This window comes from Cnephaeus nilssonii (genome assembly GCF_951640355.1).
Source record: "Cnephaeus nilssonii genome assembly, chromosome: 18".
NCBI classification, from domain to species: domain Eukaryota; kingdom Metazoa; phylum Chordata; class Mammalia; order Chiroptera; family Vespertilionidae; genus Cnephaeus; species Cnephaeus nilssonii.
The window spans coordinates 39,201,169-39,219,780 of record NC_137089.1 but is presented as its reverse complement, the minus strand read 5'-3'; the positions used below and the strand labels follow the sequence as shown (position 1 = coordinate 39,219,780).

At 39.5% G+C, this 18,612-nt stretch overlaps 1 protein-coding gene across 1 annotated transcript; it reads right to left on the bottom strand.

Moving 5' to 3' along the window:
* Nucleotides 1-4,798: 4,798 nt before the first annotated feature.
* Nucleotides 4,799-18,361, bottom strand: XKR9 (XK related 9; the record flags this gene model as incomplete). The annotated part of the gene is made up of 3 exons (XM_079795909.1): nucleotides 4,799-5,497; nucleotides 8,992-9,212; nucleotides 18,090-18,361. 3 exons carry the CDS (start codon nucleotides 18,359-18,361, stop codon nucleotides 4,869-4,871), a joined length of 1,122 nt encoding a protein of 373 aa, XP_079652035.1. The 3' UTR covers nucleotides 4,799-4,868.
* Nucleotides 18,362-18,612: the final 251 nt, after the last annotated feature.

Below are 18,612 nucleotides of genomic sequence, written 5' to 3'. Positions count from 1 at the left end.
CTGCCTGCCCCAATGGGCCCTGATGAGAGCGGGACTGCGGTGGGATAGTGGAGCAGGTGAGCAGGCGGCACCAGGCCAAGGCAGGTGCAAGCGGGAGCCTGATCGCCCTGCTGATTGCCCCACAGATAGCAACCAGCGGCAGCAGCAGGGGGCGGGGCCACCACCCAGCTCCCAGGCACTGAGGGAGCCAGGCGGGGGGTCTGGCCCCAATCAATCACCCCGCAGGTGGGATGGTGGAGCATGTGAGGGGCAGCGCCAGGCCATGGCAGGGTGCCAGGTGGGGCTGCAGGGCTGCAAGGCTGGGGGCGTGAGCTGGGGCCCGATCCCCACAGGCCACCCCAAGGAACCCCATCCGTGCACGAATTCATGCACCAGGCCCCTAGTCATCAATAAATTAACAAACAACAAGTGTTGGAGAGGATGAGGAGAAAAGAGACCTTGTGCACTGTTGGTGGGAATACAGATTGGTGCACCACTGTGAAAAGCAGTATGGAGTTACCTCAAAAGATTAAAAATAGAACTGCCTTGTGACCCAGTGATTCCACATCTAGGAATTTATCCAAAGAAACCTGAAACACTAATTTGAAAGAATGTATGCACCCCTATTTCGTTGCAGCATTATTTACAATAGCCAAGATTTGGAAACAGCCCAAGTGCCTATCAGTAGATGAGCGGATAAAAAAGCTATGGTACATTTACATAATGGAATACCTCTCAGCCATGAAAGGGAAGAAAATTTTACCCTTTGTGACAGCATGGGTGGACCTGGGGAACGTTATGCTAAGTGAAATAAGCCATTCAGAGAAAGACAAGTACCATATAATTTTACTCATATGTGAAATTTAATGAACAAACTGGACCAATAATAAGCAAAAGAGAGACAGACTCAGATAGAGACAGGCAGACAGCTCTAGTGGAGGGATATTTGGGGTGAAATTGAGAAGAAAGAAAAAAGAGAACTCATGGACACGACAACAGTGTGATGATTGCAGGAGTCTGCGGGGGTGGAGGTGGAAAGGGTTAGGGGAGGATAAATGGTGATGAAAAATACTAAAATAAAATAAAGAGAAAAATAATTTTCTACAATACCATGAAAAGCAATTGCTGATTCCAGCCAAGAACTAGGACTATTCAGAGAGGTATATATGTCTATACACTAGATATCAAAAGAAAAATTTTAAAGAGCAATTACTATAGCAGTAAAGCTTTCAAGTTCCAAGTTAGGTAAAACGGAAATATAACAACATCCCTAAAAACTATATATTCTTATTTTTTCTGTAGTCATTTTCTACCACCAAAGCAATATTTCTAGGAGAAAGAAATTACAAATTCCCTATACTCTGTGGATCTTTATGGTCTATGAATTGAGGTTTAATACATACTAAGTTTAATATTTTTTAAAAGTACTTTGGTCTCACTTTCACAAAATAAGACGTGCATGTCTTAAAACTAATAAATACAGTTCAAATGCAGAATTTTCTCCATAACAAACTGAACCTATTATCAAAATGTAGTCTCTTCCCACTTAGAAAAACCCAACTTTTAATATGTGATCATGAAATGGACATCGACCAGAGAGAGTTCACTATACATCTCTGATTCCCACAACCATAAGGACAAGCTTTGATTTCTATTACAATCGAGAATGAGCCTGAAGATACTTCTACAGGAAATTAACGTTTGGCTTTGGTATTTTCCTGGCTTAGAGCAACCATAGCATAAACAAGGGAACCTATTAAGCAGCACATCCAATTTGTCTGTGCCTTCATTGCCCTCTAGTGGCTATCTTGAAACTAGTTATTAAAAGTGGTATTAGCCTTCAAAAGTCGGTGGTCCTCAAAGCAGATGGGCAGACCAGCAGCATCAACAACATCCAGGAACTTCTTAGACATACAAATTTCACGCTCCACCTAAGATCTACTAAAAAAAAAATGTGGATGGAAATCTAATAGATCCTCCAGATGATTCTCATGTACACTAATGTTTAATAACCACTAGTGTAGCCGAAACCGGTTTGGCTCAGTGGATAGGGCGTCGGTCTGCGGACTGGGGGGTCCTAGGTTTGATTCCAGTCAAGGGCATGTACATTGGTTGCGGGCACATCCCCGGTGGGGGGTGTGCGGGAGGCAGCTGGTCGATGTTTCTCTTTCATCGATGTTTCTGGCTCTCTATCCCTCTCCCTTCCTCTCTGTAAAAATTCAATAAAGAAATTTTAAAAATAAATAAATAAATAAAAATAAAAAGAGTACATAGAAACTGAAGTAATAAAAGTCCTATTACCTAAAAAAAAATCAATAAAATATTTTTTTAAAAAAAGAACCACTAATGTAAGGGAAGCCTTCTATTCATATTTCAAGTAGATATGAAAGTATATGGGTGTATGGGAATGTGAATTTTATGTGTTAACTTGACTGGGCTAAGGGATGCTCAAATAGCTGGTAAAACATTATTTCTGTGTGTGTGTGTGAGGGTGTTTTTTCCTCAAATTAGCATTTGAATTGGTGAAGTGAGTGAAGCAAATGCCGTCCCCAGCGTGGGTGGTATCACCAATCTGTTGAGGGTCTAAATAGAACTGAAAAAGCACAGGAAGAGCAAAACCACTCTGTCTGCCTGAGCTAAGATATCCATCTTCCCCTTCCCTCCGACATGGGTGCTCCTGGTTCTCTGACTTTCGGACTCAGATCAGGACATACACCATTAGCCCCACGATTCCTAGGCCTTCAGACTTGGACTCAATTACACCACGGGTTTTCATGGTTCGCCAACTTGCCGACAGAAATCGTGGCCTTCACAACCACCTGAGTTCCTATAATAACTATCCTCAGATATATCTATATATATCCTATTGGTTCTGTTTCTCTGGAGAACCCTGAGAACCTCTGTAGTAGTACAATGCATACGACTGTTCTTTTATGAGAGTATTGCTCATAATTGTTCCCATGCTTTTCCTACATTTCAAAATGCCTTTGATATGTGCAGAATAATCTAGAAAAGTGTATAATTAGTTGGGAAGATTTAAAAGTGCTGTATATCCATGACTGAATGATATAGAATAAAATAAGTAGAAGTAAATCCATTAGATATTAAATATGCACTTTAAGAACTTGCTAACTAGCCAAAACATCTGACCAGGACCTACCCATTTGTTTCTTGGCTATAAAATCAATGGGAAAATGTGTGTTGATGAAATGATCATTCAATCCATGTTTGCATGGGGCATTTAATATTCAAGTTCATTAGTAGATATATATATATATATATATATATATATATATATATATATATATATACAGTTTTATAACCATTTTTTCCATTACATAAATTGCTACGTCTAATATTCATTATAGCATTATTCATGATAGCCAAGAGGTAGAAGCAACCCAGTGATGGATAAGTAGAGAAAATGTGACATATACATAGAATATAATATTATTCAGCCTTAAAGAAGAAATTCCTGCCCAGAAGTGTGGCTCAGTGAAACTATGAACAAGGAGGTCATGGTTCAATTCCTGGTCAGGGCACATGCCCGGGTTGCAGGCTCAATCCCCAGTAGGGGGTGTGCAAGAGGCAGCTGATCCATGATTCTCTCTCATCATTGATGTTTCTATCTCTCTCTCCCTCTCTCTTCCTCTCTGAAATCAATCCTATATAATAAAAGCCTAATGTGCTAAGTGTCCAGTCATCCAGTCGGCTGTTCAACCAATCAAAGCGTAATATGACAATGATATGCTAAGGCCACTCAACCACTCACTATGATGTGCACTGACCACAAGGGGGCAGATGCTCAATGCAGGAGCTACCCCCTGGTGGTCAGTGCGCTCCCACAGGGGGAGCGCTGCTCAGCCAGAAGCTCTGAGCCAGGCTCACGGCTGGCGAGCACAGCAGCAGTGGTGGGAGCCTCTCCTGCTTCCACTGCAGCGCTAAGGATGTTCAACTGCCAGCTTGGGGAGTGGGCCTAAGCCATCAGTCGGACATCCCCCAAGGGCTCCTGGACTATGAGAAGGCGCAGGCCAGGCTGAGGGACCCCACCACCACCAAGTGCACAAATTTTGTGCACCGGCCTCTAGTATATATATAAAATGCTGTCACACATGCTACAATATAAATGAATCTGAGGACATTATGCTAAGTGAAATAAGCCAGTCACAAAAATACAAATACTGTATAATTCCACTTACATGTGGTATCTAAAGTAGTTAAATTCATCAAAAACAAAATAGAATTGCAATTGCCAGGAGCTGGAAAGAGAGGGAAATGGGAAGTTGTTGTTCAGTAGGAACAGGGTGTATTTTGCAAGATGAAAAAGTTACAGAGATGTAAATATAATTAACACTACTGAACTATACACTAAAAATGGTTAAGATGGTAAATTTTATGTCTTGTTTTCTTCCTCTTCCCTTCCTTTTCCTTTTTCTCAACTCAATCCGTCCCCAACTCAATATATGCACTGAATCAAGAAAATGCAGGTGAGAACAAGTGTTCTGCTCTCTTCTTCCCTTTGCAGTTCTCCACAACAGGTGCATCAGTTTTAGTTCAGGAAAAATGAGGAGAAAGTTGGAGAGAAGTTCAATTCCAGCCTTCAAATTATGGGAACCAGACCATTTCTTCCAATTCAGGCTCAAAATGGCTACTCTGCCTGACAACAGGCAAATATATCTAAGTTCTTAAGGTCTTCAAAACCAAATGAGAAATTAATTTAAATAATAAAAATATTAATATGCTCACTCTCACATTCATAAATAATGTACCAGAACTGATCTCAAATTAAAGAAAGCAAAACTAAGAAATAACACACACATAGACACACAACATTTTCTTTACTAACCAATGAAACATAAAATAAGAAAATACGTCTCATAAATGATAGCTTATTCCATTAGGAAATACTTCATTCTACATTCTATTTGCACTGATTTCCCATCAATTTCATCAAGTTCTGTTTCTTTACTTCTGTTTGGGTGCAAAGTCCCATAATAAACAATAAGAAAAATAATTCCAAGGATAAGAGCAAGAGCTATAATAATACTAATAGGTACAAAATAGTCTGAATTAAAAATAGAAAGTGGGCAAACCCACAGCACAATCAATATCCCCAGTGTGGCCAGTACCCTTACAATATAATAACAAGACATTGGACATTTGGTATTCTGACCCTGAATATTAAAAAATGTAAAAATAAGAACAAATCCAACAACAATCCTGTATAAGAACTCCATACTTATGGAAGCACAAAACTTAGTTTGGTTTTTAAATGCCCACAATATACCTAAAAACCAAAGAAATGACAACAGACATAAAGCAATCTTCACATTTAAGAATAAAAGAAGTACAACACTCAGCATCCAAGATAATAATGTAAAAAACTTGTAAAAGAGATATGTGAGTTTTCGACAGGGCCCAGTAAGGACATTTTTATCAGGTAAGGATTTTCTTAAAGATATTTGATAATCAACAGTCGACCAAGAAATAGCACAGCAAGAGACCATGAGGGCTGCATCTACAAAACAAAAAAATTTAAAAAGGTATATTGTTACAGGAATAAAATTTGCAATATTAAATTACCATATGCCATACATGCTTTATCTGTATTTACACATACCCACAAACACGTCAGGTACTTTATATACTCATCTCATCTAATCCTTCGAGATAGATATTACTATTCCCATATTACATATGAAGGATTAATGCTTACAGAATATATATTATTTAACCCAAGTCATGCAGCTAGCAAGTTGCAGTTAAGATTTGACTCTAAAGCTACCCAATTCCAAAGATGGTGTACTTAACCACTGCATTAGACTGCTTTACAAGATTCTGAACTGTACAAATTTTGGACACATTTTATTGAGCAACTGATATAGTGAAAACTACATACTATACTCTGGAAATTCTCTAAGACTGTTATAAACATAGCTATTCCAGTCTTTGGCTTTGACCCTGGGCATATATATAATTCACTAAGACACAGCATCATACGAGAGAGGGAAGTGGGAAGGAAGGAAGTAAAAAAGGAAGGCTGGGAGAAAGGAAGGGAGGAGAGAGGGAGGAAGGAAGGAAAATTTAACTTAAGTATGAGTTGCGTGTCAGCAAGCTCAATTTCCCTTCCTATATAATAAAAGCCTAATATGCTAAGTGTCCGACTGTTCATCTGACCGTTTGACCAGTCACTACGATGCACACTGACCACCAGGGGGCAGACGCTCCAACCAGTAGGTTAGCTCACTGCTGGGGTCCAGCCGATTGGGACTAGGCGAGATGGCCAGATACACCCTGGAGCCCTCCTGCAGTCCCTCCCGGCCCCAATCGTGCACCTGTGGGGTCCCTCAGCCTAGCCTGAGCCCTCTCACAATCCGGGACCCCTTGAGAGCAAGTATTGGCCCGATCCCCGCAGGCTAGGCTGAGGGACCTCACCAGTGCACTAATCCGTGCACTGGGCCTCTAATCTATATATATTTTTATTCATTTCAGAGAGAGAGAAAGATAGAAACATCAATGGTGACAGGGAAACATTGATCAGCTGCCTCCTGCATGCCCCACACTGGGGATTGAGCCCACAACCTGGGCATGTGCCCTGACCGGAAATTGAACTGTGACCTCCTGGTTCATTAGGTCGATGCTCAACCACTGAGCCACACCAGCCAGGCTATCCAGTAGTGTTAGATATTTTCAGAGGGAGAGTAGCTTCAAATAATTTAGCCTTTGGTGGTAGAGCTGATTTACATAACCTAAGTTTTTCATCTGCTTTCCATCTTCTAAACACTTGTTGATATTTCTAATCTGCTATTCTACTCTGCATTCTATTTGTTCTTGTGGGTTTATATTATTTTTAATCCTTTACTCTCCTTATTAGTGTGGTTCAGGAAGGAGCAAAAATAAAAGAATATGTTCAATCTTCTGAAATACTTCTATAAGTAACCTGATTTTTTTTTTTAACATTCTGAGTTATTCTTCCTGATTCTCAAAACAATACCTGGTTACTTTAGAATATTTGGAAATTCAGAGAAAAGTATAAAAAAGATTAAATAAATTCATTCATAATCTCACCACCCATAAGCAGCTACAGTTAACATTTTTCATATTTTCTTCCAGACACTGTTCTATATAATAATTTCTTTGTATCCTTAAAAGTATCCTCATAGAAAATTTTATAAACTGTTCTTGTCTAAATTTTATTTTAGAATTACTTTCCTGTGTCATTAAAAGTTATCACTATTTTCTGTGGCTAACAGTTTTTATAGTAACACTAGTAGCCCTGCGCACGAATCCATGCGCCAGTAGCTCGCTGCCGCCCTCCAGTAGCTCTCTGCCCACTGCACTGCCCTCCTGTAGCTCCCTCTGTCCCCCGTCCCCCCCCCCCCCCTTAGCTTGCTGCCCTGTTCCCTCCTGTAGCTCTCCGCCAACTGCTTGAAGCTCACTGCCCCACCCTCCTGCTGATCCGTGATCCGGTCGTTACGCAGTCAGTCGTTACGCTTCATGGTGTAACAACCATTTGCAAATTACATCTTTATTATATAGGATTGTACAGTAACTTATTTACCAATTCTATTGTTAGACAATTGGCTTTTGTTTATGTATTTATTTATTTATTTTGCTATTTTTAGTCAATACCTCAACTTCTTACTTCAAGGAGAAACTAAAGAATGAGGATAAAACCTCATAATATGAGGATAGAACTTCATAATATGAAGATAGTCACTGGATCCCATTGTGATCCAGATGTTATGTACTACTTGGAATCATCAGCAGATCTACCATATGATAGGCTATAAACTCTAAATGTTGAACTTCTAGTTTCAGTAACTATATGGCACAGAACACGTAAGTCCCAACCCACAAATTATTTGCATCACAAGGAAAAAGAGGTCTTATACACAATAGGTTCATTTTAGTGTCTTATTAACAAGCAAGGTAAAAATAATAATATTAGAAGGGACTACAACATTGAAGTTTATGGGAAAATGGGAACAGAAATACTTAGGGAAAGAAACTGATCTCACAGGTGAGTCTAGCATAGAGGGAAGTCCAGGAAAGATGACAATCTGGTATTCTGAGATTAATCCAAGTCTGCATGAAATCTTAGTCATTACTCTTTAACATCTCAAATTAAACAAATTAAATGGTGTGGTTTTTTTTAATGGAAATGTCAAACTGTCCTTTAAAATTGAATATTTTACCCTAACAATGAAATATGCTATAATAAAACAACATATTGGTCAACTTTCATGAGTTTCTGTAGCATTTGCACTTTCTTTCTTTTTTTTTTTTTTTTTTTTTTTTTTTTTAGGTATATGCCCTTGAACCAGAATCGAACCTTGGACCCTTGAGTCTGCAGGCTGACGCTCTATCCACTGAGCCAAACCGGTTTCGGCAGCATTTGCACTTTCATCTAATGATTGCAATTCTGGAAATTTACCCTATGGAGTACTTTACACATGCATAAGATTATTTACAGCAGCATTTTTTGCAACAGTAAAATATTAGCAACAACCTAACAACATAAACTGGAGCTTGTTAAATAAATCATGGTATATCTATAATTTGTAATACTATTCAGATAATAAAAATGAATGAGGGAGCTCTTTCTGTACTGATATGAATAGATCTCCAAGACATACTGTTAAATACTGCAAAAAAAACAAAGACTGTTTTATTTTAAGTTACTATTTCTATAAAAGAAAGGGAAGGAAGAGAAAAAGGGAGAGAGAAAGAGATAATCAATATAAGCTTTTTAAATTATTTTCTAAAAGCGTCATCGAAAAACTGACAAGTTTCCTTTCTGGGCAGACAAAAGAAGGAATGGAAAAAAGAGGGAGGGAGGCAACATATCTTTATATACTTTTAAATATTTAAACCATGTTCTTCTTTTTAAAACTTAAACAATTCTATAAAGAAAAACAATAAAAAATTCTAAAACCTGCCCAAAAGTTATGTAGTTAACATAAGATTTCAGAGGCATCCATCTAACAAAGGGTGTTAAGAAAGACTTACATTGACTGATATTTGCTTGACCCTGTTCCAGACAGGTGTAGAGCTGAAGAACAAGTTGTGGGCAGCCTTCCAGGTAGGTCTCAAATAGCCTGAGCATACTCAAATCAGTCACTCCATCTATAACTTCTTTATGTGGATCAATTTGTTCTTCTATGAAGTTATCAGTTTTGTTGCTATATTTGAAAGCCACATGATAACCCTTTTTCAAGGCAAACCAATACCTGTAAACAAGAACATTTGTCTTGTGTAATATATACTTTATAACATGTATATTAATATACACAATAATTTGAAAAAAGTAGCATATGTTTAAGTACAGATTTTTCCCACAAACTTTCTCTACTACAAATTTCTTATGGTGGTTTTATTGAGATTCAAACTCCACAACCTTTTATTTCATGTTTGATGTGCCATTTTGTGCTAGCACTGTTAAATATACATTACCCCTTTCATCCTCACAATAATTGAGTTGAGTAGGTATTATTCCCATTTTACAGATGGGGAAACTAAGGCTGAAAAAACAGTAAGGTGATTCACTGACAGTTACACAGAGAATAAGGGGCAGACCTAGAGTCCAAACTGAGATCTTATGATTCCTAGTCTTAACCACTACTTTCTGAAAGACAAACTGCAATTTTCAATTCATGCAATTTATCTTTTTTTTAAAAATTGATTTTAGAGAAAGGAATGGAGGGAGGGGGGGAGAGAGAGAGAGAGAGAGAGAGAGAGAGACAGAGAGACAGACAGACAGACACTGATGTGAGAAACATCTATCAGTTGCCTCCTTACAGGCCCAGAACCAGGAATCAAATCCACAACCTGGGTATGTGCCCTGACTGGGAATCTAACCCACCAACTTTTGGTGTATAAGAAAACAATTCTACCAACTGAGCCACAGCACATGTGCACTAGGCTGCCCAACCCAGGCCCTGCTCCAGTCACAGACAACCAAATTAACAGGGAGCTGCCACACACATGTGCACACTGGGCCACCCCACACCCAACATAGGAGCCCCTAAACATATAAAGCAAAAATTAACAGACAATCTTCTCTAATAAAATGGTAATATGCAAATTAACCATCACTCCACTACATAAGCCACGCCCATCAGCCAAGCCACGCCCACCAGCCAATCAGGGCGAGTATGCAAATTAACCCCAGCCAAGATGGCTATAGCCACAGAGAGCAAGGTTTCCCAGGTAACAGAGCAAGCCAAGCTTTCCATAGCCGTTGCAGGCCTAAGCCTCCACTCAAGCTACAAAGTTTCAATTATAGAAGGTCAACAAATTCAAACAAATGGCGGCAGAATGGAGCTTGAGGGAGCAGGCCAGGGTTGCCGCCGGCAACAGGGGAAGCAAAGCTTTCCACACGCCCTGGCCGGGCCCACCCACTTAAGGCTACAAAGTTTCAATTGTAGAAGGTGAATTAACTGCCACAGAAATGGCTGCCACCCCGGAGGGAACAGCAGGCTTGGCTCCGCTCCAGGCTACAAAGTTTCAATTGTAGAAGGAAAATAAATCCCAGATACCAGGGCCTCCGCTTGGGTTGCCAGGGGGCGTGGCTGGCCTGCAAACCACCACAGGCCCCTCGCTCAGGCTGCCCCACGCCCCAAGGGAACCCCACCCTGATCCAGGACACCCTTCAGGGCAAACCAGCTGGCCCCCACCCGTGCACCAGGCCTCTATCTTATCTAATAAAAGAGTAATATACAGATTGATCATCACTGCAACACACAATATAGCTGCCCCCATGTGGTCAAAGATCCTGCCCCCATGTGGACACAAGATGGCCACTACAAGATGGCCAGCAGGGGAGGGCAGTTGGGAGGCACCTGGCCTGCAAGGGAGGGCAGTTGAGAGGGACCAGGCTTGCAAGGGAGGGCAGTTGGAGGTGATCAACCCTGCAGGAGAGGGCAGTTAGGGGTGACCAGGCTGGCAGAGGAGGGCAGTTGGAGGTGATCAACCCTGCAGGAGAGGGCAGTTAGGGGTGACCAGGCTGGCAGAGGAGGGAAGTTGGGGGCAAACAGGCTGGCAGGGGAGCAGTTAAGCATCAACCAGGCTGGCAGTGGAGTGGTTAGGGGGTGATCAGGCTGGCAGGCAGAAGCGGTTAGGGGCAATCAGGAAGGCAGGCAAGCAAGCAGTTGGGAGCCAGCAGTCCTGGATTGTGAGAGGGCAGTCGGACATCCCTCCAGGAGTCCCAGATTGGAGAGGGTACAGGCTGGGTTGAGGGACAACCACCCGCCATGCACGAATTTCGTGCACCGGGCTTCTAGTATTACAATAATAGTAAGGTACTTTAATACCTAACTTACATCAATGGATATATCATGAGACAAAAAAATCAATAAGGAAACAAAGACCTTAAATGTCACATTAGACCAAACTGACTCAATAGATTATTTATAGAATATTTCATCCAAAAACTGCAGGATATACATTTTTTCAAGCGCACATAGAACATTCTCTAAGACTGATCACACATTAAACCACAAAACAAGTCTCAATAAATTCAAGAAGACTGAAATCATATCAAGCATTTTTTCAACCATATTATGAAACTAGAAATCAACTACAAGAAGAAAATTGGAAAAATCAGAAATACGTGGAGATAAACAACATGCTATTAAACAACCAATTGATCAAACAGGAAATCAAAAAATACCTGGAGACAAATTAAAATGAAAATACAACTTTCCAAAACCTATGGGATGCAGCAAAAGCAGTTTTAAGAGGGAAGTTCATAGCTATACAGGCCTATCTGGGTTGCAAGTTCCCTACCCCAGTTGGGGCTTGTTTGGGAGGCAACCAATTAATGTGGCTCTCTTGCCTAGATATTTCTTTCTCTCTCTCTCTCTCTCTCTCTCTCTCTCTCTCTCTCTCTCTCTCTCTCTCTCCTTCCCTCCTCCCTTCCACGGTCTCTAAAATCAATGGGAAAAATATCCTCCAATGAGGATTAACCAAAAAAAATTAAAAATTTAAAAATAACATGAAAGAGAAGTTACAACTGATAACATCCTATATAATAAGAGCCTAGGTGGCATCATGCACGATGTCATCACAAGATGGCCACCACAAGATGGCCACCCTCACGTCGTCACAAGATGGCCTCCACAAGATGGCTGGCAGGGGAGGGCAATTGTGGGCAATCAGGCCAGCAGGGGAGGGCAGTTGGGGGCGACCAGGCCAGCAGGGAAGGGCAGTTGGGGGCGACCAGGCTGGCAGGGGAGAGTAGTTGGGGGCCATCAGGCCAGCAGGGGAGGGCAGTTGGGGGTGATCAGACTGGCAGACAGAAGCAGTTAGGGGCAATTAGGCAGGCCAGCAGGGGAGCGGTTAGGAGCCAGCAGTCTCAGATTGTGAGAAGGATGTCCGACTGCCGGTTTAGGCCCACAGGGATTGGGCCTAAACCGGCAGTTTGGACATCCCCCAAGGGGTCCCATTTTGGAGAGGGTGCAGGCCGGGCTGAGGGACACCTCTTCCCCCCCCCCCCCATGCACGAATTTCGTGCACCGGGCCTCTAGTAGAAATATAAAGGATCATTATATGCCAACCAATTGAACAGCCTAGAACAGTGGTCGGCAAACTCATTAGTCAACAGAGCCAAATATCAACAGTACAACGATTGAAATTTCTTTTGAGAGCCAAATTTTTTAAACTTAAACTTCTTCTAATGCCACTTCTTCAAAATAGACTCACCCAGGCCGTGGTATTTTGTGGAAGAGCCACACTCAAGGGGCCAAAGAGCCACATGTGGCTCGCAAGCCACAGTTTGCCGACCACGGGCCTAGAAGAAATGCACAAATTTCTAGAAAGATACAACCTTTCAAGACTGAATCAGGCTCACTGGTTGAGCATCAACCTATGAACCAGAAGGTCATGGTTCGATTCCCATTTGGTGCATCTGCCCAGGTTGCAGGCTCAGTTCCAACTGTGGGGCATGCAGGAGGCAGCTGATCAATGATTCTCTCTCATCATTGATATTTCTATCTCTCTCTCCTTCTCCCTTTCTCTCTAAAATCAATAAAAAATATGTTTATTTTTTTAAAAGACTGAATCAGGAAGCACCTCAAGACATGAATTTAAGTGTAGACCACATCTTACAGACACTATAGACATCTCCTAAGAATAAAATCAAAGTCTCTAGAGAGGACTTGGTGAAGGTCTCACAATTTTTTCAAGGGCAATGACCAGAACATAATCATGGATACTAGCCTAGGCATGCAAGAAACAAGGCAATATGAGTACCCAATAGTAGAAGCAGAGCCAGTAGTAACAAACTTGTAAAAGCTTCAGATATTGAAATTATAAATAAAAAAACTATGCTATGTTTAAAGATATAAATGGCAAGTCTGAAATATCTGCAGTGAACAGGAAACTACAAAAGGTGACATAGCAAACTTTTGAAAAGAACCAAATACAGCTTCTGCTGTAAGAGTTTGTTAGATATAGTGAGAATATCTAACTTACATTTGCTTGCAGTCCCAGAAGGCAAAGAGACAAAAAATGTTAGAAAGTAATGACTAAGAATTGTGCAGAAGTGATGGAAGTTTCAAAGAATCATGAGAACTAGCAAATCTCAAGCAAGAGAAATAAATCTATACATAGATATATTATAATTAAACTGTATAAAACCAAAGGTAAAGGAAAAAATCATAAGAGCAACCAGATGGAAAAAAGACTGTCACCTAACACTTCAAGAGAAACAATAAAAACCAAAAGACAAGAGAATGTAATATGAAAAAATAAGATAACTAACTACTCGTCTCAAATTCTATAGCCACTAAAATATCTCTCAAGAAAGCTAATGAAATACCGACATTTCCAGACAACCAAAAACTGAAAAATGATGTCACCAACAGACTCACAATAGATGCAATTCTGGACCTCAGGCAGGCAGAAGAAAAGTGATCCATAGTGGAAAGTCTGAGATTCAAGAAGGAATAAAAAATAAAGAGAATAGTAAATATAAATAAAATTTAACTATATAAAACAGAAATAATAACACAATAATATGGTCTAGTGAGATTAAACACAAGAATTAAAATGCCAGCAATATTAATGTACAGTATATGTTAGGAATATGGTACATGGAATTCAAGTGTTTTGAGGTCTTTATATTATTTTTGAGAACAATAAAGGTTCTGTTCAACTTTAGACCTGGGATAATTTACAACAGCACATTATGGGATAACTCAAGATTGCACTTTACGGACTATGCTTCTATATAGGATGTAGTATACTAGAGCAGACCAATGCTCCTGCCAAAACAACTAAAGAAATTGGAAACTGAGCTGGTGTTTCTGCAGATACTTGTTGCCTGGAGGTACAAGGGCAAGATGTTAAAAATATGGATTTTTCTCAGGTAGAGGGTTATTGTTAGAACAGAAAAAAATAGCAGAGGTTTTAAAGATCTTGTAGGTCTAAAGACAGGGACCTCAAAAGCTCAGTCAGTTTTCCCCCCAGGACATTTAACAAATTTTGAAACTATAAGATAAAGGCTAAACCCTAAACAGAAAGTCTTGAAAAAGCAAAGCAGAATTTTTCTGACAGTCTTGTGGTGCCAAGGAGATAAGGACCTAGTATTCAGGACATGCGGGAGGGAGCATGACTACACCAGGCTCTCAGTGCCCTAGAAGGCTGCACCCTAGGAGCAAACCAACAGTAGACGGAACCTCACTCTAAATGTCCAGGAGAGAAAAGGGAAACAGTATTATCTGGAGCCTCTGTAATTTTTATATATAATGTCTAACATTCAATAAAAAATTACTAGGTATGTCAAAAGACAATGAAAATCAAGGCAATTTTGCCTTTCTTTTATAATACAATTTATAACTTATAACACAATGTCCTGAAGTACCTTCAAGCCATTATTTGAAACACCAAGGAAAATAGTTCTGTATATATGAAAATTTTACATTTATAGAATGGCAAATAAAAAATTTACCATATTTCTAAACTCTCAGCAAGGTAAATGTTATCCTTCTCTAAATATTATAACTACATAATTCTCATTATTGCTCATGCAAAATATTCATTAAATCTTATTTATTACACATTAAAAAGTTATCAGCACTTTTACTCCATCCCTTTAAACATTTTCATCTTATTGAAAACATACAGTTTCAAAACTAAACTCCAATATCTACACCTAAAGTACTTTCCAGCTTCCCTAAAACCTGTACTTTTTTCTCATTGCATATTTTGTTTCTCTTACATGTTATAACCTTACTAACTCTAGCTTTAAAAAGACAAAGTATGTGAAAATACTTTGAAAACTATAAATCTCCACACAAATTTAATGGCATTTATTATTATTACTATCAATTAACATATAAAAAGCCTGAAAATTGTTAATACTTTCAACTAGTTGCCATGAATATGTTGCTTTTTAACAGGACAGAATCAGAAATTAACCTTTATATAAGCTATTAAAATGGTCCAAATTCCAAAATTAAATGTAACAAAACAGTATGTCATCCTCTTAATGTGCTTTTAATTTTTCTCTTTTAAGATATACAGATATCTCAGAGGAGAAACAAAGATGGCAGCATAGGTAAACACCTAAACTGCTGCCATGCACAACAATTTCAAAACTACAACTAAAAGACAAAACGGACATCATCCAGAACCACAGGAAGGCTGGCTGAGTGGAAATTCTACAAGTAGAAGGAAAGAGAAAAGCGCACTGAGACTCAGAGGAGCTGCGGAGAGGACTGGCAACTGAGTGCGCGGCTGGCTTTCTCAAGCGGGAGGGAGACAAAAGCTCCCGACTGCGCTGAACTCCAGTTCCGGGCGAGACTCTGGGGACCCAGACTCATTTGGGGAGAAACTGGACTGTCTGGCAGCGGGCAGAACTCAAGGGCAGCTTCTCTCAGAGATGCTTGCAGCGATTACCACGGGACACTGAGACACAGGGGCCTATTAGGGCAGGGCTGACGGGAAACCAATGCTGTCTTCTCCGCCCCATCCAAGCTGAGCACAGAGGCTTTTGCAACTCTTGTCTCATAAGGGTGTCTCCAGCACAGAAGTTCTCCCATCATAGACACAGCTGATCCTCACAGCCAATTGGCCTGGAGGTCAATTCCTCCCAGGGAAACCAACAACAATCAAGGCTTAACTACAACAAGACTGTGCACACAGCCCACAAAGGGGTGCACCAAGAGTGTCCATCTCAGGTAACTGGGGAGGCTGAGCCACTGGGCCCTATAGGACACCTAGCACACAAAGCCACTCCATCAACTCAGGGAAGCAGCCAAAATGCAGAGACAAAGAAACATCACAAATGAAAGAAATGGAGGAAAGCAAATGACTGGATATAGAGTTCAAAACCACAGTTATAAGGTTTTTCAAGAATTTGCTAGAAAAGGCAGATAAATTTAGCGAGACCCTCGAAGATATGAAAAAGAACCAACTAGAAATTAAGCATACACTGTCTGAAATAAAAAATACTATACAGAGATCTAACAGCAGAATAGAGGATCGCAAGAATCAAGTCAAGATATGAAATACAAAGAAGCAAAAAACACCCAACCGGAAAAGAAAAACTAATCAAAAAATATGAAGATAGTGTAAGGAGCCTCTGGGACAACTTTAAGCGTACCAACATCCAAATTATGGGGGTGCCAGAAGAAGAGAGAGAGCAAGTACTGAAAACCTATTTGAAGAAATAATGACAGAAAACTTCCCCCACCTGGTGAAAGAAATAGACTTACAAGTCCAGGAAGCGCACAGAACCCCAAACAAAAGGAATCCAAAGAGGACCACACCAAGACACATCATAATTAAAATGCCAAGGGCAAAAGACAAAGAGAGAATATTAAAAGCAGCAAGAGAAAAACAGTTAGTTACCTACAAGGGAGCACCCATACGACTGTCAGCTGATTTCTCAACAGAAACTATGCAGGCCAGATGGGAGTGGCAAGAAATATTCAGAGTGATGAACAGCAAGAACCTACAACCAAGATTACTCTACCCTATCATTCAGAATTGAAGGGCAGATAAAGAGCTTCACAGATAAGAAAAAGCTAAGGGAGTTCGTCACCACCAAACCAGTATTATATGAAATGCTGAAAGGTATTCTTTAAGAAGAGGAAGAAGAAGAAAAAGGTAAAGATAAAAATTATGAACAACAAATACATATCTATCAACAAGTGAATCTAAAAATCAAGTGAATAAAAAAATCTGATGAACAGAATAAACTGGTAAATATAATAGAATCAGGGGCATAGAAAGGGAGTGGACTGACAATTCTCGGGGGAAAGGGGTGTGGGGGGTGCGGGAAAAGATTGGACAAAAATCGTACACCTATGGATGAGGACAGTGTGGGTGCGGGGGTAAGGGCAGAGGGGTGGTTGAAACCGGGTGGAGGAGAGTTATGGGGGGGAAAGAGGAACAATTGTAATAATCTGAACAATAAAGATTTATTAAATTAAAAATATATATATTAAATCCTATAAGTCTTTAAAAAAAGATATACAGATATCTTAAAAGTAAAGAGAAAAATTACTTTTAACAGAATTAAATCCCTTAAGGTAATATTGAAAAGGTCATATGAAATTAGATATACAGAGAATCATGGAATTCTTAAGGCCTATTTAGATATTAAGTTTCTTTAACTATTAGTTAAAGTTTTTGAGCATTGATTCTTAAAGCTGTTTCTAGTTCTGTGCATGATTCTATACCAGCTTACCACATGGCTACTACATTATTGCAGTAAATTTTTCATTTGGTTAAATCAATGGTACAAGTAACTTAAAAATTAAGTGCTCTAGCAGAGTTGCAAGTGATAGACATATTTGCACTACTGGGCTTTGAATATAAAACATAAGATCACAAGACATAGAAATTAGTCTTTTTCCTTCCCATAAAAAGTGAGCACATATCAGAAAAAGTAACTTAATTAGGTAAACTAAAACATAATAAACCTGGGAAATTCTGACAGTACAGCAATGACTCATACAACCAGCAACAATAAGGAGCAAGTAACCTTTGTGCTACATGCAAATAGAGGACCTTTGTACATTTGACAACCTAGATACAGAAAGGCAGTTTCTGTTCGAATAAAAGAAAAATTGTGTTAATGATCAAAAGTGTATGCTCACCTTGTAAAAATTCCTCCTTGCAAGCAGTGAAGTAGAAGAAAACGATGCTGACTTTCTTGGCCTGCTTTTTTTAAATCGGCCTTGTACCAAGAATAACTAAAACACTGGACCACAAGTGTTCCAACGAGTATAAAACTTACTGTTAAAACACCAAAAACATATTGTCCTTCATGGAAAAACCTAACAGATACCCAGATGTCCACAATTAAATCAGTTATATAGATTATAATGCCAACAACTGACATCATAAAATTCGATTTAGTATATTTCATTATGAATCACTATAGCCCTTAGTTGTCTACTTTCTTCTCTGATACAAAAAGAAAAAAAAAAAACAGCTTTTGTATAGCACTGAATTTTATTTTCTACTCTCTAAATCTATTTAGAAGAATAAATATTATGAAATTGGAACACTTAAATCAAAATGACTAATTTTAACTTTCTTTTCTAAATCTCTAATCTAGGTTTAATGTTACAAGGCTTTATTCAATCTTCTGTTTCACAATGATCTTCATTACCGATG